Source organism: Thamnophis sirtalis, unplaced genomic scaffold (genome assembly GCF_051295495.1).
Source record: "Thamnophis sirtalis isolate CommonGarterSnake01/CBP01778 unplaced genomic scaffold, rThaSir2_p1.2 scaffold_13, whole genome shotgun sequence".
NCBI lineage: Eukaryota > Metazoa > Chordata > Lepidosauria > Squamata > Natricidae > Thamnophis > Thamnophis sirtalis.
This window is the reverse complement of record NW_028261393.1, coordinates 15732383-15751482: the sequence shown is the minus strand read 5'-3', so window position 1 is coordinate 15751482 and position 19100 is coordinate 15732383. Positions and strand designations below refer to the sequence as shown.

The window sequence follows — 19100 nt, the reverse complement described above, 5'->3', positions numbered from 1 at the left end:
TCATTGTGGATCGTGCCTTCAAATGTATCCTTGTTCAGAAAGGGGTGGCTTCAGAAGGTTATTTTCCTGAGGACATGGAGCTTCCAAAGGCTGTCTGATTGCAAGATCATCCCGGTTTCCATGTTAAGAGAAATTTTTCTTGAGGCCACCAAGCTCAACTTTCTTTGTGAGCAGCCTCATGGCGCGCTGACCATGGTCCTGACTTTCTTGGCCTTGATCTTTGTTAATCATGACCAACAAACCCCTAATATGCTTCAGTTTAATGATATGGATTTCAAATTGGGACCTGGGGAAGGAAAGAGAAAATGGAGTCCCATCCACAAAGTGTAGTTGTTTATGGATGGTGTGATTAATGCCTTCGAGTTAAGGAACTAAAAGATACATTGAATTTGTTGTTAGTTGTGAAGTTTGTGTCCGATCTATCATGACCCCTTGGACAACTTTCCTCCAGGCCTCCCTCTACCATCCCCCAGAGTCCATTTAAGCTCACACCAACTGCTTCGGTAACTCCATCTAGCCACCTCATTCTCTGTCATCCCCTTCTTTTTTTGCCCTCAATCTTTCCCAGCATGAGGCTCTTCTCCAGGGAGTCCTTCCTTCTCATTAGGTGGCCAAAATATTTGAGTTTCCTCTTCAGGATCTGGCCTTCTAAAAAGCAGTCAGGGTTGATCTCCTCTAGGACTGACCAGTTGGATTGCCTTGCAATCCAAGGGATTCACAAGAGTCTTCTCCAGCACCATAGTTCAAAGACCTCCATTCTTTGGCGCTCAACCTTTCTTATGGTCCAACTTTCACAGCCATACATTGCAACTGGAAAAACCATAACCTTGACTATACACACTTTTGTTGGCTGGATGATGTCTCAGCTTTTTAACATGCTGTCTAGATTTGCCATAGTTTTCCTCTCCAGGAGCAAACATCTTCTAATTACTTGGTTATAGTCCCCATCTGTGGTGATCTTGGAACCCAGGAAAATAAAATCTATCACTACCTCCATTTCTTCCCCATCTATTTGTTAGGAAAACATTTAATAGATATGGCCAATAAACCACTGCAGAAAATCTAATCAAGAATAGGATTGTTTCAGTGAGGCCTATATTTGCAAAATCCTAACCCAAAAAAGATTTGCATATCTCATAAATTCTTTCTTCAAATCAGTTCTAAATACTTTTCATTTCAAGTAACTTTCTCTTACCACAATTATCAACTACTGTTATTTTAAAGTTTATTTCAATTGCCTGGGATTATATTTACTTGACATTACACTCCTTTTAAAGATGCTTTATTCTAGTTCAAGATGTTTGAATATGGTTAATGCTATTTTTGGTTAATGCTATTTTTATACATTGGAAGCCACTGTGTGAGATCAGAGTCCTTAAAGGCAGCCTAATTATATTTCTAATTAAGAATAAATATTTTTATGGCCCACCTTTTAAGGAAAGATTAGAAAAACATCATGATTCAAGGCAAGGAGGGGGAAAAACCAAACCAAAGTCTGCAAAAATTATAGCAAAAAAACAGCATTTAAACAGCAGCAAAATATATAATAATGCCACACAAAACCTATTTAATGGTTGGTATTATTATTTTTATGTTTCTATTTCTCTCGGGTGGCAGCTTGGAATCTGGCCAATCCATTCCGTAGGCCGAATCGGTTGCTCTGATCAACCCTTCAGCTCTTTCACCAATGTGAATGAACTCAGCCTAAGAAAGTGTAATGAAGAGCAGAATTGTTCCCATGGCACTTTTTCCACTTGATTTCTGTTGCCTGGAGATTTGTCACAATCGTCCCCTTTTATTTATTGCCCTCCAGACATCTGTTCTTTGCAAAGCAGCTGTCCATGCTGGTGTGATCTTGGACGAGCTGGGAGGACCAATCGTAATATCGCAAGAGAAGGGGGTCACTCTGTACAAATCCAGTGTTGCCAATGGACTGCATTCGAAAAGGTGAGCATCCAACGGAATTGTAAAATATCCTACAACAACCACGAAACAATTGGTTCCTTTAGATCAGGGATGTCAAATGCGATTTCATTGAGGGCCACCTCAGGGTTGTGTTTGATCCTGGGGGTGTGTGGCCAGGGGGCGTGGCCATCTAGCTCCATTTTCACTGGCAAAGGGCTGCAGGAGGCTGCCACAGCCTAAAACAGCTCGGAGGGGCTGGACCTGGTTCTCCCCAAGCTCATTTTCACTGGCAGAGGCTCCATTTTTGCTGGCTGGTCCTTCATTTTTCACAAGTTAAAATAAATGAATAAAAATAAAATCCTAGTGGACAGCAGGATCAATTCTCATGCTGTGCCAACATCTGCCTTGCCTCTTCTCTAATGTCCCAAAGGTGCTTTTTTTCAGGAGGCAACTGGACTGTCTTGTTTTTTCTTTTGAAGACATTTCGTTTCTCATCCAAGAAGCTTCTTCAGCTCTGGCAGGATAGTGAGGAATGGAAGGATTTATATTCCTTGCAGACAGCTGGTCATTTTGCATCCTTTTAGAGGATCTTTGAAGCAATGATGCAAATGTCCAGTTGTCTGCAAGGAATATAAATCCTTCCATTCCTCACTATCCTGTCAGAGCTGAAGAAGCTTCTTGAATGAGAAGCGAAACATCTTCAAAAGAAAAACCAAAAAAAATCCAGTTGCCTCCTGAAAAAGCATCTTTGGGATAACCATGACCTGGATGACTGAGAATCTCTACAGACTCTTCTCTGATGGTTTCTACTTGTGGGGTGTGTGTGTGCACAAGTCTTAAAGTTGCCAGGGTTAGACACCACTAATATAGAGTCTCCTGCTCAGCAGAGGACTAAACTGGAAGACCTCCAAGGTCCCTTCCAACTCTGATATTCTGTATTCATTTATGTGTGTTTCATTTTGAACAGGGGATCCTTATCAGAAAAACGCCTTATCTTTCACAAAGGTAAGTCCTTCAAACTTCATCCATTTCTTTGCATGCCTTCCTTGGGGAGGAAAACATCTGTTTCCTCCTATTTCCAACGATCAAAATTGCAAAATAATCATTTACACTAAACTGATGCTATTAAAGCAGCAAAGTGCTGTTGAGATCAGCAATTTGGGTTTCCTCTGGAAAAAAAAAAGCAACCAGGGAGAATTTCTATAATAGGAGTGCTCTTTTAAAACGGCCCTCTTGATGGATGGCAATGGAGCAGAAAGCTATTGAATTTTGGATAAAAAAATATATATCAGCTACTGTATATTTAAAGGATGTTAACTCCAATCTATTTAGGGTTCCCTTCCCAATCTAGATTTCAACCAAACTTGGTACACATATGACTTACTCTCTGGAAACAAATACTGTGGGTTTAAGACACCCCTAACACCCCTTAAGGGGGGGATGCCCATCCATGTGTGTGTGTTCCAGCATAACTCCAGAATGCTTAGGCCACTGAAATGAAAAGGATTGAATTATATCTATAGTGTCAAGTCACACTACCTTTGACAGTGATAGTGTGCATTTTGGATTCAAGTTCTGTTAAGATACAGCCTGTTGTGCCTTAAAATGGCTTATACTGTACAGGTTATCAGCTAGTACTAAGTAAGTATTTCTCATGAAAAACAGACAATATTTCAAATAGAAATATGACTGGCAAGGTAACTGTGAGGCTGAATGAAGAACCTCACTTCTCTGCTTCCTTGTTTCCTCAGACTGTGCCAGGGCTTTGGAAGTTGCCAGCTTCAACGCTTCCTCCTGCTGGCATGAACAGAATATTCTGGGGGACCATCACGCTTGGGCTGCTGAGCAAGCAGCATTGGCTACTGATGGTTCTTCTTGGGCAGCAGATCACAGCTCTGCAAATGAGTGGCTAGAAATAGATTTGGGTGGAAAGAGGAACATCACAGGTCAGTAAGTATCACCAGCCTTTTCCTTTGTCTAAAACACGCACGTCCAACCTTGGCAGGTTTACGATTTGTGGACTTCGACATGGCTGGCTTGGGAATTCTGGGAGTTGAAGTCCACAACTCTTAACGTGGCCAAGATTGGGCGCTCTTGATTTAAATCAAATCATATTCTGGGTCTGGGACACAGATCTGACTGCCTCCTCCATTTTTTGTCCATTTTTGGCCTCTACCCTTTCATTCTCTCGGCCTTGCTTTTTCCAGCCCTCCTCCCTTTCCGCCTACTCCATCCTGTTCCGTATGAAAGATGGGTGGACTGAACGAGCCTCCTATCGCCTGGCAAATCCACCCTTTGTTTCGAGATGCCTGAGGCCGCTTGAGGCTTTGCGTGGCCACCCTATAATGGAGTTTGTTTGGCAAAGAAAATGGAGGCATTGTAAGACCGAGGGGCTGGAGGCCGAGTGGAATGCAAGATGGGAGAAGGAAGGTTAACGAATCTCTCTCTCAATTGGTGTTGCGTGGAGCAAGGAGGCAGCATCGGACATTCCAGCTGACCAACCTGAAAATGTTCTCCTGAACATCTCTTCTATTTTTTTCCCATCTGACCACAGTCCTTCAGTTAAATAGGAAAGAAACTGCTTTGGGGTTTTTTTTCCCTAAAGGAGAAAAAATGTTAGAGAAATTCTTATGGCTGAGCGGTTGGCTTTGGTACTAATTGCTATTACAACAAGGTGATGGAGTACTCAGTCTTTCACAGCAGTCTTATCTCTCCCGATGTCTGCAAACTCCCTGGCTTCTCTATTGCTACTAAATGTAAAGGAAAGACATAAGGAGGAGCAGCCAGGGAGTCTGTTGTAATATGTTCACTTCCTCCTGTCCAGTCATAGCTGGACAGTTGAATATTGTTCCATCATAAACATTGTGCCTATAGTTTAGTTCAGGGGTCGGCAACCTTAAACTCTCAAAGAGCCACAAAGGTCCTAACCGGAAGCCCCCAGTTCCATTCTGGAGCCAACTGGAAGTCCGGTTTCCCCACCATAGAGTCCCCTCCTAGTGCAGCATCCTTTTATCAACTGGAAGTTTGGTTTCCCCACCATAGAGTCTCCTCCTAGTGCAGTGTCCTTTTATCGACTGGAAGTCTGGTTTCCCCACCATAGAGTCTCCTCCTAGCACGGCATCCTTTCTCCTCTTCCTGACCTAACTGAAAGGGAGCCACAGCAGAGGGATGAAAGAGCCGCATGTGGCTCCAGAGCCGCGACCTGCTGACCCTTGGCTTAGGTACAAATTTTAACCACCTCTATTCTAGGAATTATCACCAAGGGGTCTTCCCCTAAATACAACTACTACGTCAAATCCTACCAGGTTCAGTTCAGCAGAGATGGCAAGAACTGGAAGATCTACAAATCCAGCAGCACCAAAGAGGAAAAGGTGAGGTGGATTAAAATGAGCGACTGCGTTTACTAAGGCTGGAAAATATTGATTACCACTATTGGCTATTGAAATCGGTTGCCTTCATTTGTGAGATTATTGAGTCTGTCATTTTTTACTTCTATAACTGTCTGGTTTAGTACAGCAACCAAGCAGGGAAGGAACCAACTTCAACAGATAGTTAGGACTGCAGAAAAAGCTATTGCAACCAATCTGCCTTTCAGGTTGTTGTTAGTTGCGAAGTCATGTCCGACCCATCGTGACCCCCATGGACAACACTCCTCCAGGCCTTCCTGTCAGTGGTGGGATTCGAATCCCTAGCGCCGCATAACTGAGTGAGCTCCCGTTATTTGTCCCAGCTTCTGCCAACCTAGCAGTTCGAAAGCACGTAAAAAATGCAAGTAGAAAAATAGGGATCACCTTTGGTGGGAAGGTAAACAGTGTTCTGTGCGCCTTTGGCGTTTAGTCATGCCGGCCACATGACCAAGGAGATATTGACGGACAGTGTTGGCATTTCATCTTTGAAACGGAGATGAGCACTGCCCCCTAGAGTCAGGAACGACTAGCACATATGTGCGAGGGGAACCCTTACCTTTAGTTTAACACATATGGAGTACAAAGGCAAGGGTGGCTGTTGTGGCTTGGCAGCTTTGGAGCTGCTATCAGACTCTGACAGTGAGGGGCCCTATGAGCCAGCCCTGGAGGATGCGGAGGACCTTGGACAGGGTTCTGACTCCGAGCAGGGCGCAGAGAGACTAGTTGGTCCCCAGGTAATGACTGAGCCTTGGATGAGTGGGGAGGAGACAAGAGAGGCTGACACAGAAACCTCCTGTGAGTTGTTTCGGGATGCATGCAGGAGAAGGGCTGACCGACGTAAGGAACAATTGAGGACTCACAGGAGATGATAACGAGCAGCGGTGGCTCGTTAGGATCTCCTCCTGCTGATAAAAGGGTTCCACCACAAAACCGCGTTCGACGAAACCGCGCTCGACGAAACTGCGTAGCTGACGTCATCAACAGGGCGACAACAGCGCGGAGACAGAAGCACGCTGTAAACGCTAAACCTAAAATTAACCCCTAAATCTAAACCTAACCCCCCTAAACCTAAGCCTAACCCTAAACCTAACCCTAAACCTAACCCTTAACCTAACCCTAAACCTAACCCTTAACCTAACCCTAAACCTAACCCTTAACCTAACCCTAAACCTAACCCTAACCCTTAACCTAACCCTAAACCTAACCATAAAGCTAACCCTAAACCTAACCCTTACCTTAAGTTGAATCGGCTTGCTTTCAAAGCGCTATTTAAAGCGCCCTTCTTTCTCCGCGCTCGCTGTTGTCGCCCTGTTGATGACGTCAGCGACGTGGTTTAATCGGGCACGGCTTAGTCGAGCGCGGTTTTGTCGTGCCACGGATAAAAGAGACTGCTGGTGGCACGCCCTGGTTGCAGAAGTCAACGTTCCCCATTTGCGTGCAAACATCGAGAAAAGCCCACTTGGACAAGTGACTTGATTTTATATAATCCTGTTTTGTAGCAGTTTATGAGTTATAGGACTTTTGCCAGAGCAATTATCTGTGTTTATTTTGGGCTCGCAGCCAGCAAGAGCCGGGACTGATAAAAAACATTCCTTTGAACATTCTGTTTGGCTTTCGTTTCTGAATGGACAAGGTGGGGGTCAGAACAGGTGGCTATGCTAGACTACGACTCATTTGAACAGTTACGGTGTTGCTTTTTCTGCTATTCCTTTCCTCCCCTGAAACGTTCCCAGATCTTCCAAGGCAACAGTGACAACTACCAGGAAGTCTCCAATGCCTTTATCCCACCCATCCTGGCCCGTTACCTTCGCGTGGTACCCCAGAGCTGGAACCAGAGAGCCGCTCTGAAGGTAGAGGTGCTGGGATGCCAAGCCCTTCGCCAGAAATACATGGAGACAGAAGGTAGAGAGTTCAAATAATATCTGGAGGGTTGTAACTTCCCCGTCCTTGTTCTGAAATGGAGGCGATTGGTAGCATTAGCAGCCGATACCTGTGATGCGGTGCAGTAAAAGACGTGCCTGAAATTATTCTCTTTGCAGGCCAGGATAACCCAAAAGTGTACCTTGGTGTGACCAGCACCCCAACCGCTTTCACAACGATCCCAGGAATAGTGATCAATCCAGATAAAACAGGTAAGGCTTCTTGTTGTTCATAATGCCAAGGAACATTTAGCCAAACATTCAGGTAGCAAAGGGTAGGAAAGAATTAACTGTTTGCAAAAAAAAACCCAAACAAACTAGAGATAATAAACAAACTCAGAGAAAACTCAAAAACAAACAAACTCAGAAAGCTCAAACTGCCCAAAGAGCTGCTGATTCTGTTCTACAGAGGATTTATGGAGTCTGTCATCTGCACCTCTATAACAGTCTGGTTTGGTTCTGCAACTCAACAAGAGGATAATTAGAACTGCAGAAAAAACAATTACTACCGACCTGCCTTGCATTGAGGACCTGTATACTGCATGAGTCAAAAAGAGGGCTGTGAAAATATCTACAGACCCCTCACATCCTGGACATAAATTGTTTCAACTCCTACACTCAAAACGATGCTATAGAGCACTGCACACCAAGACAACTAGATACAAGAACAGTTTTTTCCCAAATGCCATCACTCTGCTAAACAAATAATTCCCTCGCCACTGTCAAACTATTCACTAAGTCTGCATTTCTATTACTATTACCCTTCTCATCAAGAGTTGAGAGCATATGCACCAAAGACAAATTCCCTGTGTGTCCAATCACACTTGGCCAATAAAGAATTAATTCTATCTATCTATCTATCTATCTATCTATCTATCTATCTATCTATCTATCTATCTATCTATCTATCTATCTATCTATCTATCTATCTATCTACCTACCTACCTACCTACCTACCTACCTACCTACCTACCTACCTACCTACCTACATACCTACATACCTACATACCTACATACCTACATACCAGGGGTGGGTTTCTCGCCCCGTTCCAACCGGTTCGGTTGGAACGGGGCCGGCAGCGTCCTCGTGCACGCGCGCAGTGCACGCATGCGTACTAACGTCTGTGCGATGCTCCAGCTGCTCCTGGAGGATCGCGCAGGCGCTGTATGCATCCTGCTCATGCGTGGAAGCGCAGAATTCGTCAAAACCGGGTAAGGAGCGCGGGCGGGCGGGTGGGCCCTTCGCCGTTCCCGGAAGTTACTTACTTCCGGGTTCGCCGACCAACCGGTTCGCGGGGACCGCCACGAACTGGTTGAAACCCACCCCTGCTACATACCTACATACCTATATACCTACATACCTACATACCTACTTACCTACATACCTACATACCTACATACCTACATACCTACATACCTACATACCTACATACCTACATACCTACATACCTACATACCTACATACCTACATACCTACATACCTACATACCTACATACCTACATACCAGGGGTGGGTTTCTCGCCCCGTTCCAACCGGTTCGGTTGGAACGGGGCCGGCAGCGTCCTCGTGCACGCGCGCAGTGCACGCATGCGTACTAACGTCTGTGCGATGCTCCAGCTGCTCCTGGAGGATCGCGCAGGCGCTGTATGCATCCTGCTCATGCGTGGAAGCGCAGAATTCGTCAAAACCGGGTAAGGAGCGCGGGCGGGCGGGTGGGCCCTTCGCCGTTCCCGGAAGTTACTTACTTCCGGGTTCGCCGACCAACCGGTTCGCGGGGACCGCCACGAACTGGTTGAAACCCACCCCTGCTACATACCTACATACCTATATACCTACATACCTACATACCTACTTACCTACTTACCTACATACCTACATACCTACATACCTACCTACCACCCAGGGAACCACAAAAGCTGTGATCCTGTCCACCCATCAGATTAAGAATGGATTTATATTTTGCACTGAAATGGTTGACTTGGTCAGGGACTTAAATAAAAAAAAAGTAAACTAAGAAACATATTAACAGCATTTAAAAGGTGCCACAGACCAAAATAACTAACTATAGTTTATGACTTTGCTTATCAGTCAAAATGTGAATCATTCAATAAACTAGTGTTAAGTAAAATATGATTTACACTAGACTAGAGCATGGATTCCAATTTTTTGCCTCGTCTGGGATTGATTGACAAGGAATCGTCTTGGGCCACATATAAATTGTATAATTTTATATTACAAAATCACATAATAAGGTTAACTGTTTGCGATCTTGTGAAGCTGCATTACTAGCTGTCTAGGGTCACAGATTGACTATGTCTGATTTAGGGTGTAAACAGGGTCTAGATCATAGCAATTGAAACAAATCATTTCTCTAGGTGTAATGTGCGTGAAACATCCTGTGATTTATTCAATGAATGGGTTCCCATGATTCTGTCACATCATCCTTTGCCTTCACATGATGGCTAGTAACAACAGCACTTAGACTTATATACCACTTCATAGCCTAGTGAGCTCTGAACTGCAAGCTCCATGATTTGTTCAATCCTGTAGAAGATAACCAGGACGAGCCTGAAAGGGGGAGGGAGGTGTCAAGCATGTCATCAGTTTGGAATCCCTACACGCCCACAAAAGACCTCATTCCAGCCCATCTTGAATTCCATTGACTCTTTACCTACTGCCAATTTGAAGTTCAGTTTCTGGTTAAGAGATACCATGGAATAAACCGGTACTCATTTGAACCACCTTGATTCCTGATTTCTTGAGCCTGGCAAACACTAGAACAGTGAAGGTGAACCTTTTTCACCTCTGGGTGCCACAAACACGTGCATGCACCCTATCGCACGCACTCGAGTGGCCACCCACATAACTTCATGCCCCCCTCACCTCCGTGGACCATGCATTTTTGCGCAAGGCTTCCCTGCCACTCCCTACTCTGGCTGCTTCCCCTTGGCTAACACCCAGTGAGGAGAGAACTTGCTCTGCCACAAATGGGCAGAGACCGGGGTGGGGGGATGCTCAAGTGTGCTCCTGCGTCAAAAAACCTTCCCTTATCATTCTCCTGTGTAAAGATTGGTCCCTTTTTACTCGGGCAGGTGTGAGTCCGGTTGCTAAATCTACCCCCATCAAAGAGGATCCTGGGCACTACAGTCAATAGACAAATGAGGAAGGGAGTTGCCTGCACGGGGGGGGGGAGGGGAAGACTAGTGGCAAGGAAAGAAAAAGAGGGGCTTCTTTCCCTTTTGCTGGCTGCTCTGTTTCCTCCCTCCTGCACAGGGAGGGGAGAGAAGCAGCAGCTTCGATTCCAGTGATCAGGCAGGCTTCCCTTTAATACCACGGGGAAGGGGGGAAACAGAGCAGCCAGCGAAAGGGAAAAAGAAGCCTCTTTTCTTCTTTCTTTGCTGCTTGTCTTTCCCCATGCAGGCAGTTCTCTCCTCATTTCCGGTTTGCGTTGGGCTGTTTTTTGCCCTTTGGAAGCTTCAGGGAATCCTCTAGAGCAGTGTTTCTCAACCTTGACAACTTGAAGATGTCTGGACTTCAACTCCCAGAATTCCCCAGCCAGCATTCGCTGGCTGGGGAATTCTGGGAGTTGAAGTCCAGACATCTTCAAGTTGCCAAGGTTGAGAAACACTGCTCTAGAGAGCGGAAAAACTGCTAGGGTTAGGCTAGAAGCATCCTCTGGTGATTTAATCCCTCTTTCTGCAGGTCCTCCATTACTGGCCATGCTCCTAGCTGGAGGTTCACTCTTGATTGCTGGAACTGTCTTCCTGATGGTCTTTCTCTGTTATAAGAAGAGGTGAGTCTCCTGCTCCTTCCTGGCCTCCCGTTATCCCTGGGGCTTCTCTGAACTCATCCCCAACAGAGATCCGACTGCTGCAGTCATGGATCTGTACATCATGTGAAGCTCAAAACCAGCAAGTCCCATTCAGTTATTTTTTTTATTATTTTATTATTATTATTCTTAGAAATAACTCCAACCAGCATGGCTGGGGAATTCTGGGAGTTGAAGTTCACATGACTTAAAGTTGCCAAAGTTGAGAAACACTGGTGGAGAGGCCTTCTAATCCAGTGTTTCCCAACCTTGGCAACTTGAAGATGTCTGGACTTCAAGTCCCAGAATTCCCCAGCCAGCGAATGCTGGCTGGGGAATTCTGGGAGTTGAAGTCCAGACATCTTCAAGTTGCCAAGGTTGGGAAACACTGCTCTAATCCACTGTGCCCTTTTCAATCCAACTGTTTACTCATCCCTTCTTCTCTTTGGCAGGAAGGCACCAACCCAGAACGATGGAAGCTTTATAAAAGGTAAAGTACCGTACAATGCAGAGCAATAAAATACAACGGTAAAAGGTTTGTCCTGTTTGGGGTTACCAATAAAGGAGAATATCTGTAGCTCAGGGTTGAAATGAGGGGTCCTTGGTGCTCTCTAAACTTGTTTGTTTTCTTGTAGCTGTTTCACTACCCAAACTAGGTAACATCATCAGTGCTAGAAGAGGTGCTGTTTGCTATCAGTTTATTTCCTGGTGGCTTGCCTGTCAGTTTTGGTGTGGTTTAAGACACAGGTGTCAAACTGGATTTCTTTGAGGGCTGGTTCAGCATTGCAGTTCTCCTCCATGGGCCAGCCGGGATGGGGGTGATGGGAGACAGCCTAGATGTCCTCCTGCAGCACTTCGCCCCATGCCCTGTTTTGGCTGGCAAAGTGCTACAGGAGGCCGTCCAGGCCAAAAATGGGGTGTGGAGGGGTCACCTTCCCCCCCATACCCCATTTTGGCTATCAGAGGCACCGCAGGCCAGTCCTTTGCTATTTCCAGGCCAACCCTGCGGGCCAGATCTAAGCATCCTGTGGACCGGATCTGGCCCATGGGTCTTGAGTTTGACACCCCTGCTCTAAGAGATTCTTTGGTTGAGCTGTTTATTGATGGCTCTTTGGCAGTTTCAGTTCTGACCGAGGCTTCCCAAGAGCATGAAGCAAACTCCTTGTCCTGACAAAACTCCCTTTTATTAATTGACTGTGAATTCTGCTCATTCACATCCAGCAAAGTCTTTCAAGGGAGGATTTACAGTCACAGACCTTATCTGGCTTGGAGAGCTGCCAGGCCGATGTCTGCAAACCTTGGCAGGAGTCTCACAGAACCAATTAAGTGAACTAATTGTCTCCTGCAAACTCCATTCCCCTTTCACTCCTCTTTTATTTCCTCTGGGAGGGGCCATTCATCGTCCACCTGTGGCCTTATTGCCAAGTCAGCCCCTGTTCTTTAGCTGTTCACCTTCATCTGGCAACTCTGCCCATGCACACACTGGGAACAGGCTCCAGCTGTTTGTCTGCCTCACTGATGTCTGACTCTGAAGGCAACTGATAACTGGCATACGGCTCTGGCCCCCTCTCTGCCTCTGACACAGAGCCCTTATCAGAGCCTTCCTCAGACTCCAGGACTGGCCCATGTTCCTCCCCAACCTCCTCACTGTCTGAATCTGCTACCAGTTCCGCTGGCGGGCCACAACACTTTCTTGATTGAGGTATTGCTTATTTGATTGTTGGTCTGAAGTTAACTTCGATTGGGGTTAATGAGCAGATCCTACCAACAAAAACCAAAGGGAAACCTTTTTACACATCAGTTGGGTCTTTTGCCTTTTGCATGATGGTCGAAATTGCTGTTTGCGTTTCAGCACAAGACGTCGTGGCTTTTTTATGAATGTGTCAGGATTTATGGGAGGGATGCTGATCATTGTGTGTTGCTGCTTTATTGATTTACAGAGATGAGGGCTTTGTTTTCGTCTTGCATCCACATGCAACTTTGGGACGGACAGCATGTGAAAATGCAGGACATCATGTCCTCGATAAAAGGAGGACAGCTTCCTCCCAGCCGGTGCCAACTTTCCCATTTATTTTTCTTTCTTTTTTGCAGCCTCCTGGTTTTATTCTGCTCTTTTTTTTTTGCAACGGCTGTATTTGAGAGGAGCGGCTTGCATGCTGCAAGTGGATAAACACTCCCGAATATCTTTCTCTAAATTGCTCTTTAATTTGCTCTATGGGGACTGATATTCAAAGCACTAAAAGGTGGAGTTGCAAATTAGGGGGACAAGGAGGGAGTTCGTAAAGTTTGCTTTGCTGTGTCACTTCCATCCAGTTTGGATGTAATTAGCTGTAATTCAAAGGTTTTCAACCTTTTTCTGGCTGCAGAGTTAAATTGTTTCTAAACCCAGGTTTGTCCATCTTTTTGATTTGCCCGGAGCTGCATTGAGTGAAGAGGAACTTTGGAGTTATCTAAATAAATAAATAAATCTTATTTAAATTAATAAATAAACTGCCTTGGGCTGCCTGTAAAATATATAATATAGTTAGTTGATGTACAAAAATAACAGACTGACTCTATTTTGGAATATTTTTTGTTATCTATAAATCTATAGATTTATATTACTGGCTTTCTCGGGGTTGTTTGCAGCCTGTGGCTGATGGAATCAGACGTGCATGTTTTAATCTGTTAGCTTTAAAAAAAAAATCTCCCCCAAACTCCAGACAAAGAGGCAAAATTTTAGGGATAGAAAATTGGATGTGTTCTGGTAAACTCTGCTCTAATTGCATTTCCTTGTTTTGAAGTCAGATTCTGACTCACCCTTTCCCCCCCTTCTTACGCTGAAATTAATTCATCTGCACACTGCAATTCATAGCATATATTCACAGTGCCAGCTATGAGTTCTTGTAGGTTACAGGTACTCTTGATGTAGGACTGTCCGTTTAGTGACCAATCACAATTATGAATGAATGGACTTATAACCAAAAATTGCACATCCTCCTGTGGTCATATGTTCAAAATTTGAATGCTTGGCAGCTTGCCTATACTTACGACTGCAGGGGGAGCTGCAACTCCCACCACCCAGGTATCTGGGCTGCGGTGGCACAGTGGTTAGAGTGCAGTACTGCAGGCTACTTCTGCTGACTGCTGGCTGCCTGCAATTTGGCAGTTTGAATCCCACCGGGCTCAGGGTTGACTCAGCCTTCCATCCTTCCGAGGTGGGTAAAATGAGGACCCAGATTGTTGGGGGCAAGAGGCGGACTCTGTAAATCGCTTAGAGAGGGCTGTAAAGCTCTATGAAGCAGTATATAAGTCTAAGTGCTATTGCTCTCTCTCCCTATCCCATATATGCCTCTGGGGCCCATCACCCAGTCTTGCTCAAAGCTTTAGCAACATGCTGCAAACAGTGGAGGGGAAGCTCGGTCCTAAAAGACTTAAGTCAGATTTACTTTTCCTTCCCTTCTTTGATATTTCTGAAAATACTGAGGCTTTATAAGGCTGCCATCACCTTCCTCTCTCTGTGTAACATACACAACACTGCTTTGGATAAACGAAGATCTGTATATGGAAGATGAATTTATAAATACCAGATGAGATGAATGGTGGAGTGCAAGTCTTACAGAAAAAAATGTCTCTGTCCATCCAACCAGCCTGCTTTTTCTCCAAATGTAATTTTAATTTGGTTTTTAAAAAAAACACTTCAATGGCAATATGCCCATCGGCTTCTAGCTTCTGCTTATTCGTCTAGTTGACCCTGCAATTCCATTTTAGGTTACCTGATAGCAGAAGCCAGCCAGGTATGTTCCAGGGGGAACCTGCAACTGTCTGCCTCTGAAATTGCCTCCTTTCCTGGGCCAGCAACGCCGGTAGATCTTATAGGCACTCAGTCACCAGGTAAGTTGCTTTGTCCTAAGGCCACCTAAGAGATCATGTATCCTCTTCTCCTGCCCTTAATATTGGAAGGCGTAGAATTGTAGCAAAATCCCATACATGTTCAGGAGGATCTATACAGGGGTGGGCTGCTACAGGTTCACCCAGGTTCAGGAGAACCCATAGCTAACATTATCCCAGCCGGCTCACTTACCAACTGCCTTCCTTAAAAACAGAAAAATTGGGCTTTATTGTGGTCGTAAGCCAAGGAATTGAATTGAATTGAATTTGAATTTACTTTATTTGTATGCCGCCCTTTTCCCTGAAAGGGACTCAGGGCGGCTCACAGTTCAAGGGAGGGGAAAACAAACAAAATTACAAAATATAAAGACATACACAGTTAAAAAAACACAACAATCATACCATTTGGAGTGGGGCTACAAGTCTTTAGCCCCAGGCCTGTCGGAACAGCCAGGTCTTAAGGGCTATGCGGAAGACCTGGAGGGTGGAGAGGGTACGAATCTCCACGGGGAGTTCGTTCCACAGGGTCGGAGCAGCCACAGAGAAGGCCCTCCTCCGGGTAGTCGCCAGTCGACACTGGCCGGCTGATGGAATTCGGAGGAGGCCTAGTCTGTGGGATCTTATTGGTCTAGTGGAGGTAATTGGCAGTAGGCGGTCTCTCAAGGAATACCAGTAGCGCAGAATGAGTGCTGCAATTTTTTTTCTACCATGCTTGGGGGTGGTGGTTAGGGGGGCGTATTGTCTTCTGCCTTTGCCTGCAGTGGAAGATGTTGCTTTATGGCTGATATTGAAATAACACTCAACTTTTGATCCAGTCTGTTTTGATCTAAGGAATGTGTATGCTTCTTTGCTTTAAAGCACAAGGCTCTCCAAACTTGGCAACTTTAAGCCTGGCAGACTTCAACTCCCAGAACTCCCCAGCCAGCTGATTAGGGAAATCTGGGAGTTGAAATCCGCCAGGCTTAAAGTTGCCAAGTTTGGAGACACCCTCACACATTAGCACATCCAGCAAACAGCCCATGTGCATCTGATTAAAGCGGAAGAATCCATATGTTAGTCAAGCCAGAACTGTCACTCAGAGGACATTCAGGGCGTTCCAGAGTCATGTCTCCATCATCCTACAGCAACGGTCACCAACCGATGGTCCATGAACCACTGGTGGTCCGCAATAAAATGTTGGTGGTCTGCAGAAAAATTATTTGCATTTTTAATATTGCATTAAATCAGGGGTCCTCAAACTACGGCCCCTGGCATGGATGCATGCAACGAACACCTGTATTGCAGCAGAGAGTCTCCCCATTCGGGGTCTTTTTGTGCGGGTTGGAAGGGGGCAGAAATTCCGACATGGGATCTGCTTCAGGCTCCTGGTGTGGGGCTTTGGGCAAAGGCTGGAGGGAAGCACCGCTGGTGGCAAAGAACTGGAGGGCCTTGCTCAGTGAGACTCCATCATGGCCTGGACCTGGCTGACCATCTCAGCCCGCTGAGCCTCCAGGCGCCGGTACCTGGCCTTGCACTCCCGCAGATTTTCCCTATGCTTGGAAAGCTTTTGCTCGTAGTCCTCAGTGAGGTGCTTCTGTTGAGCCTCCTTCTCGGTCAGATCCAATTTGAACTGAGCTGTTTTGCCAACTCTTTCTGCTGCTTAGCTCCCACAACTGCTTCCTGTTGGGGCCCTAAGGAGCCCGGGCGGGCAGGGGAGGAGGGGCTGGGAGGGGAGTAGCGAGTAGCAGCTGGCGAGGCGCCCCTCAACATGAGTGACATCAGGTTGGTCACACCCACCCAGTCACATGACCACCTAGCCACACCCACCCAGCCAATCATTAGGCAGATCATATTAGTGGTCCAAAGGATTTAAAATTATGAATTTAGTGGTCCCTGAGGTCCAAAAGGTTAGTGACCCCTGACCTACAGGGATGTCTCCTCCTTCCCTCACCCTCTCCTCCTCCTCCTCCTCCTTTGCAGAATATGCTGAGCCAGACCTGGTCCAAATCAGCCCTGGCTGCCAGGCGGCCCCATCCACCTTCAAGCCAGCCATGGACGAAGGTTACACGCTCCCTCTGGTGGTGAATCCTTACGATGTTCCTGGCAAGCAGCATGAGTACACAGAGCCTTTGCCCCTGGAACCGGAGTACGCCACCCCATTTGTGGAGCAGCCGGCAGAAGTGGGAAGAGGCCCCTGCAGGACGAACCTCGGTGTCCAAATGCTCCCTTTCTCCGAAAGTCTGGGGGGCTGCCTAGCTCCACCGGGGCCCCAAAAATCTTCTCTGCAGTATGACTTCCCAAGTCAGTGTCCAGCAGAGACGCCAGAGAGCCAAGCAAGTGACATGGGCCAGCAGGAAAGGTCTATCCGAACTGACTTTGGCTGCCTGCCTCCTCCGCCTCCTCCTCCTCCTCTTCCAAGCGAATGGACTCCGAAGCACGGAGATAAAGCCCGTACAGCCTCATTCCAGGGCCGCCATTTCCAACAGAGAAATCCTCCCTATGAACACGTCTACCACAAGCCCTTGTGAGTCCAGCAGGAAGGAAACCTTCCCACCAGGCTGCTGTGAGAAAGGAGGTCCCCTCTTGGAGGATCCAAAGCTGTACAAGCATGATCTATCACGTTAGCCCGGGGAAGCAGCCCGGGTTCGAATCCCAGAAGGGTACAGCTAGCTGACAAGAACAAAATGCCTTGAAATAGATCTATACTAAGGTAAAGGTTCCTCTTGCATGTATGTGCTAGTCATTCCTGACTCTAGGGGGTGGTGCTCATCTCCATTTCAAACCCGAAGAGCCAGCGGTGTCCGAAGACGTCTCCAGGGTCATGTTGCCGGCATGACTAAATGCCGAAGGGGCACGGAATGCTGTTACCTTCCCACCAAAGGTGGTCCCTATTTTTCTACTTGCATTTTTACATGCTTTTGAACTGCTAGGTTTGATTTGGCTTATTGGATTTATATGCCACCCTTCTCCTAAGGACTCAGAGCAGCGTACAACATTAAAAAAAACACATATTACAAAAGTTAAAAAAATTAGATAGAATATCCAAAAAAACAAACCCAATTAAGATTAACAATAACATTTAAAAAAAATCGATTAAAATTAACAATAATCAATAATTTATTTTGTTTTGTTCAGGCCAGGCTGGCTTGCTGGAAAAGCCAACTTTTTGGTTGGCAGAAGCTGAGACAAATAACAGGAGCTCACTCCGTTATGTGGCGCTAGGGATTCGAACCCCCAAGCTGCCAACCTTTCTCATTGACAAGCTCAGCATCTTAGCCACTGAGCCACCACGTCCCTAAGATCTATACTAGTCTCCCTTTATTTCTTTGTTGGTAAATATAAAAACTAACGCAAAAAATGCGAAAGCAGAAGCAGTATGGCCCGTCCCATATTTGGGTAAACCAGATTGCTCTGATTAAAAAAAACCACATCATCTATCACAATTCTTCCATGTTGTAGACAAAGCTCTGGCTAACCAATTGATGCCCAGTCCTTTTTTAAAACAAGGATGCTCCAGTACAGGGGCCTTCTTTCTATGGGGCAGCACGGTGGCTCAGAGGTTAAGACGCTGGGCTCGTTGGCTGGAAAGTCGGCGGCCCAGGTTCGAGACCCGAGCGTCATGCGACGGAGGGAGTTCCCATTCTCGCTCCAGTTCCTGCCAACCTAGAAGTTTGAAAGCATGCAAGTGTAAGTTGATAAATAGGTACCACTTCGGCGGGAAAGTAACAGTGCTCTGTGACATCATGCTGGCCACATGACTTGGGAAACATCTTTGGACAGCGCTGGCTGAATGGCCAGTGAAATAGAGATGAACATCGCCCCCCACTCTCTCTACAGTTGGCAATGACCAATAAAGCAAAACCTGCAGGAACTCTGATATCTTTACCTTCTTCCTATGAAATCTGCATTCAGCATCTTGATGTGCTCCTAGAAGTTTTGCAAAGAACAAAATGTCACCGTCTTCCCTTCCACATGCAAACACCTGCCAGTGAAGGGATTAAATCTTACTTTATTGAGGCTGATGATAAAATTGTATTTTCCAGTTAGACTGGTTTGGAGAACACAAGACAACCAGATAAAGGCACACACGTTTTCCTCCCCATATTTCTTGCTGCTACCTCCAAGGATTTTCCACCTGAGGACACTGCCTTACTCTACCTAACAACAGGGTCAGCTGATGCATCTACAAGTGACAATCCTTCATTTGATCC

The 19100-nt window shown here is 46.0% G+C and overlaps 1 protein-coding gene across 1 annotated transcript in view; it reads left to right on the top strand.

The window, feature by feature from the left end:
• The window catches only part of LOC106537585 (discoidin, CUB and LCCL domain-containing protein 1), a 41868-nt gene extending 24183 nt beyond the window's left edge, over positions 1-17685 (top strand). Inside the window, exons 6-15 of the mRNA XM_087727440.1 lie at positions 1814-1947; positions 2873-2910; positions 3657-3851; positions 5155-5276; positions 7046-7214; positions 7352-7444; positions 10935-11025; positions 11493-11530; positions 14791-14913; positions 16870-17685. Coding sequence (XP_087583566.1) covers positions 1814-1947; positions 2873-2910; positions 3657-3851; positions 5155-5276; positions 7046-7214; positions 7352-7444; positions 10935-11025; positions 11493-11530; positions 14791-14913; positions 16870-17417 — 1551 coding nt within the window. The 3' untranslated portion in view covers positions 17418-17685. The remainder of the gene's footprint in view (positions 1-1813; positions 1948-2872; positions 2911-3656; positions 3852-5154; positions 5277-7045; positions 7215-7351; positions 7445-10934; positions 11026-11492; positions 11531-14790; positions 14914-16869) is intronic.
• Positions 17686-19100: the final 1415 nt, after the last annotated feature.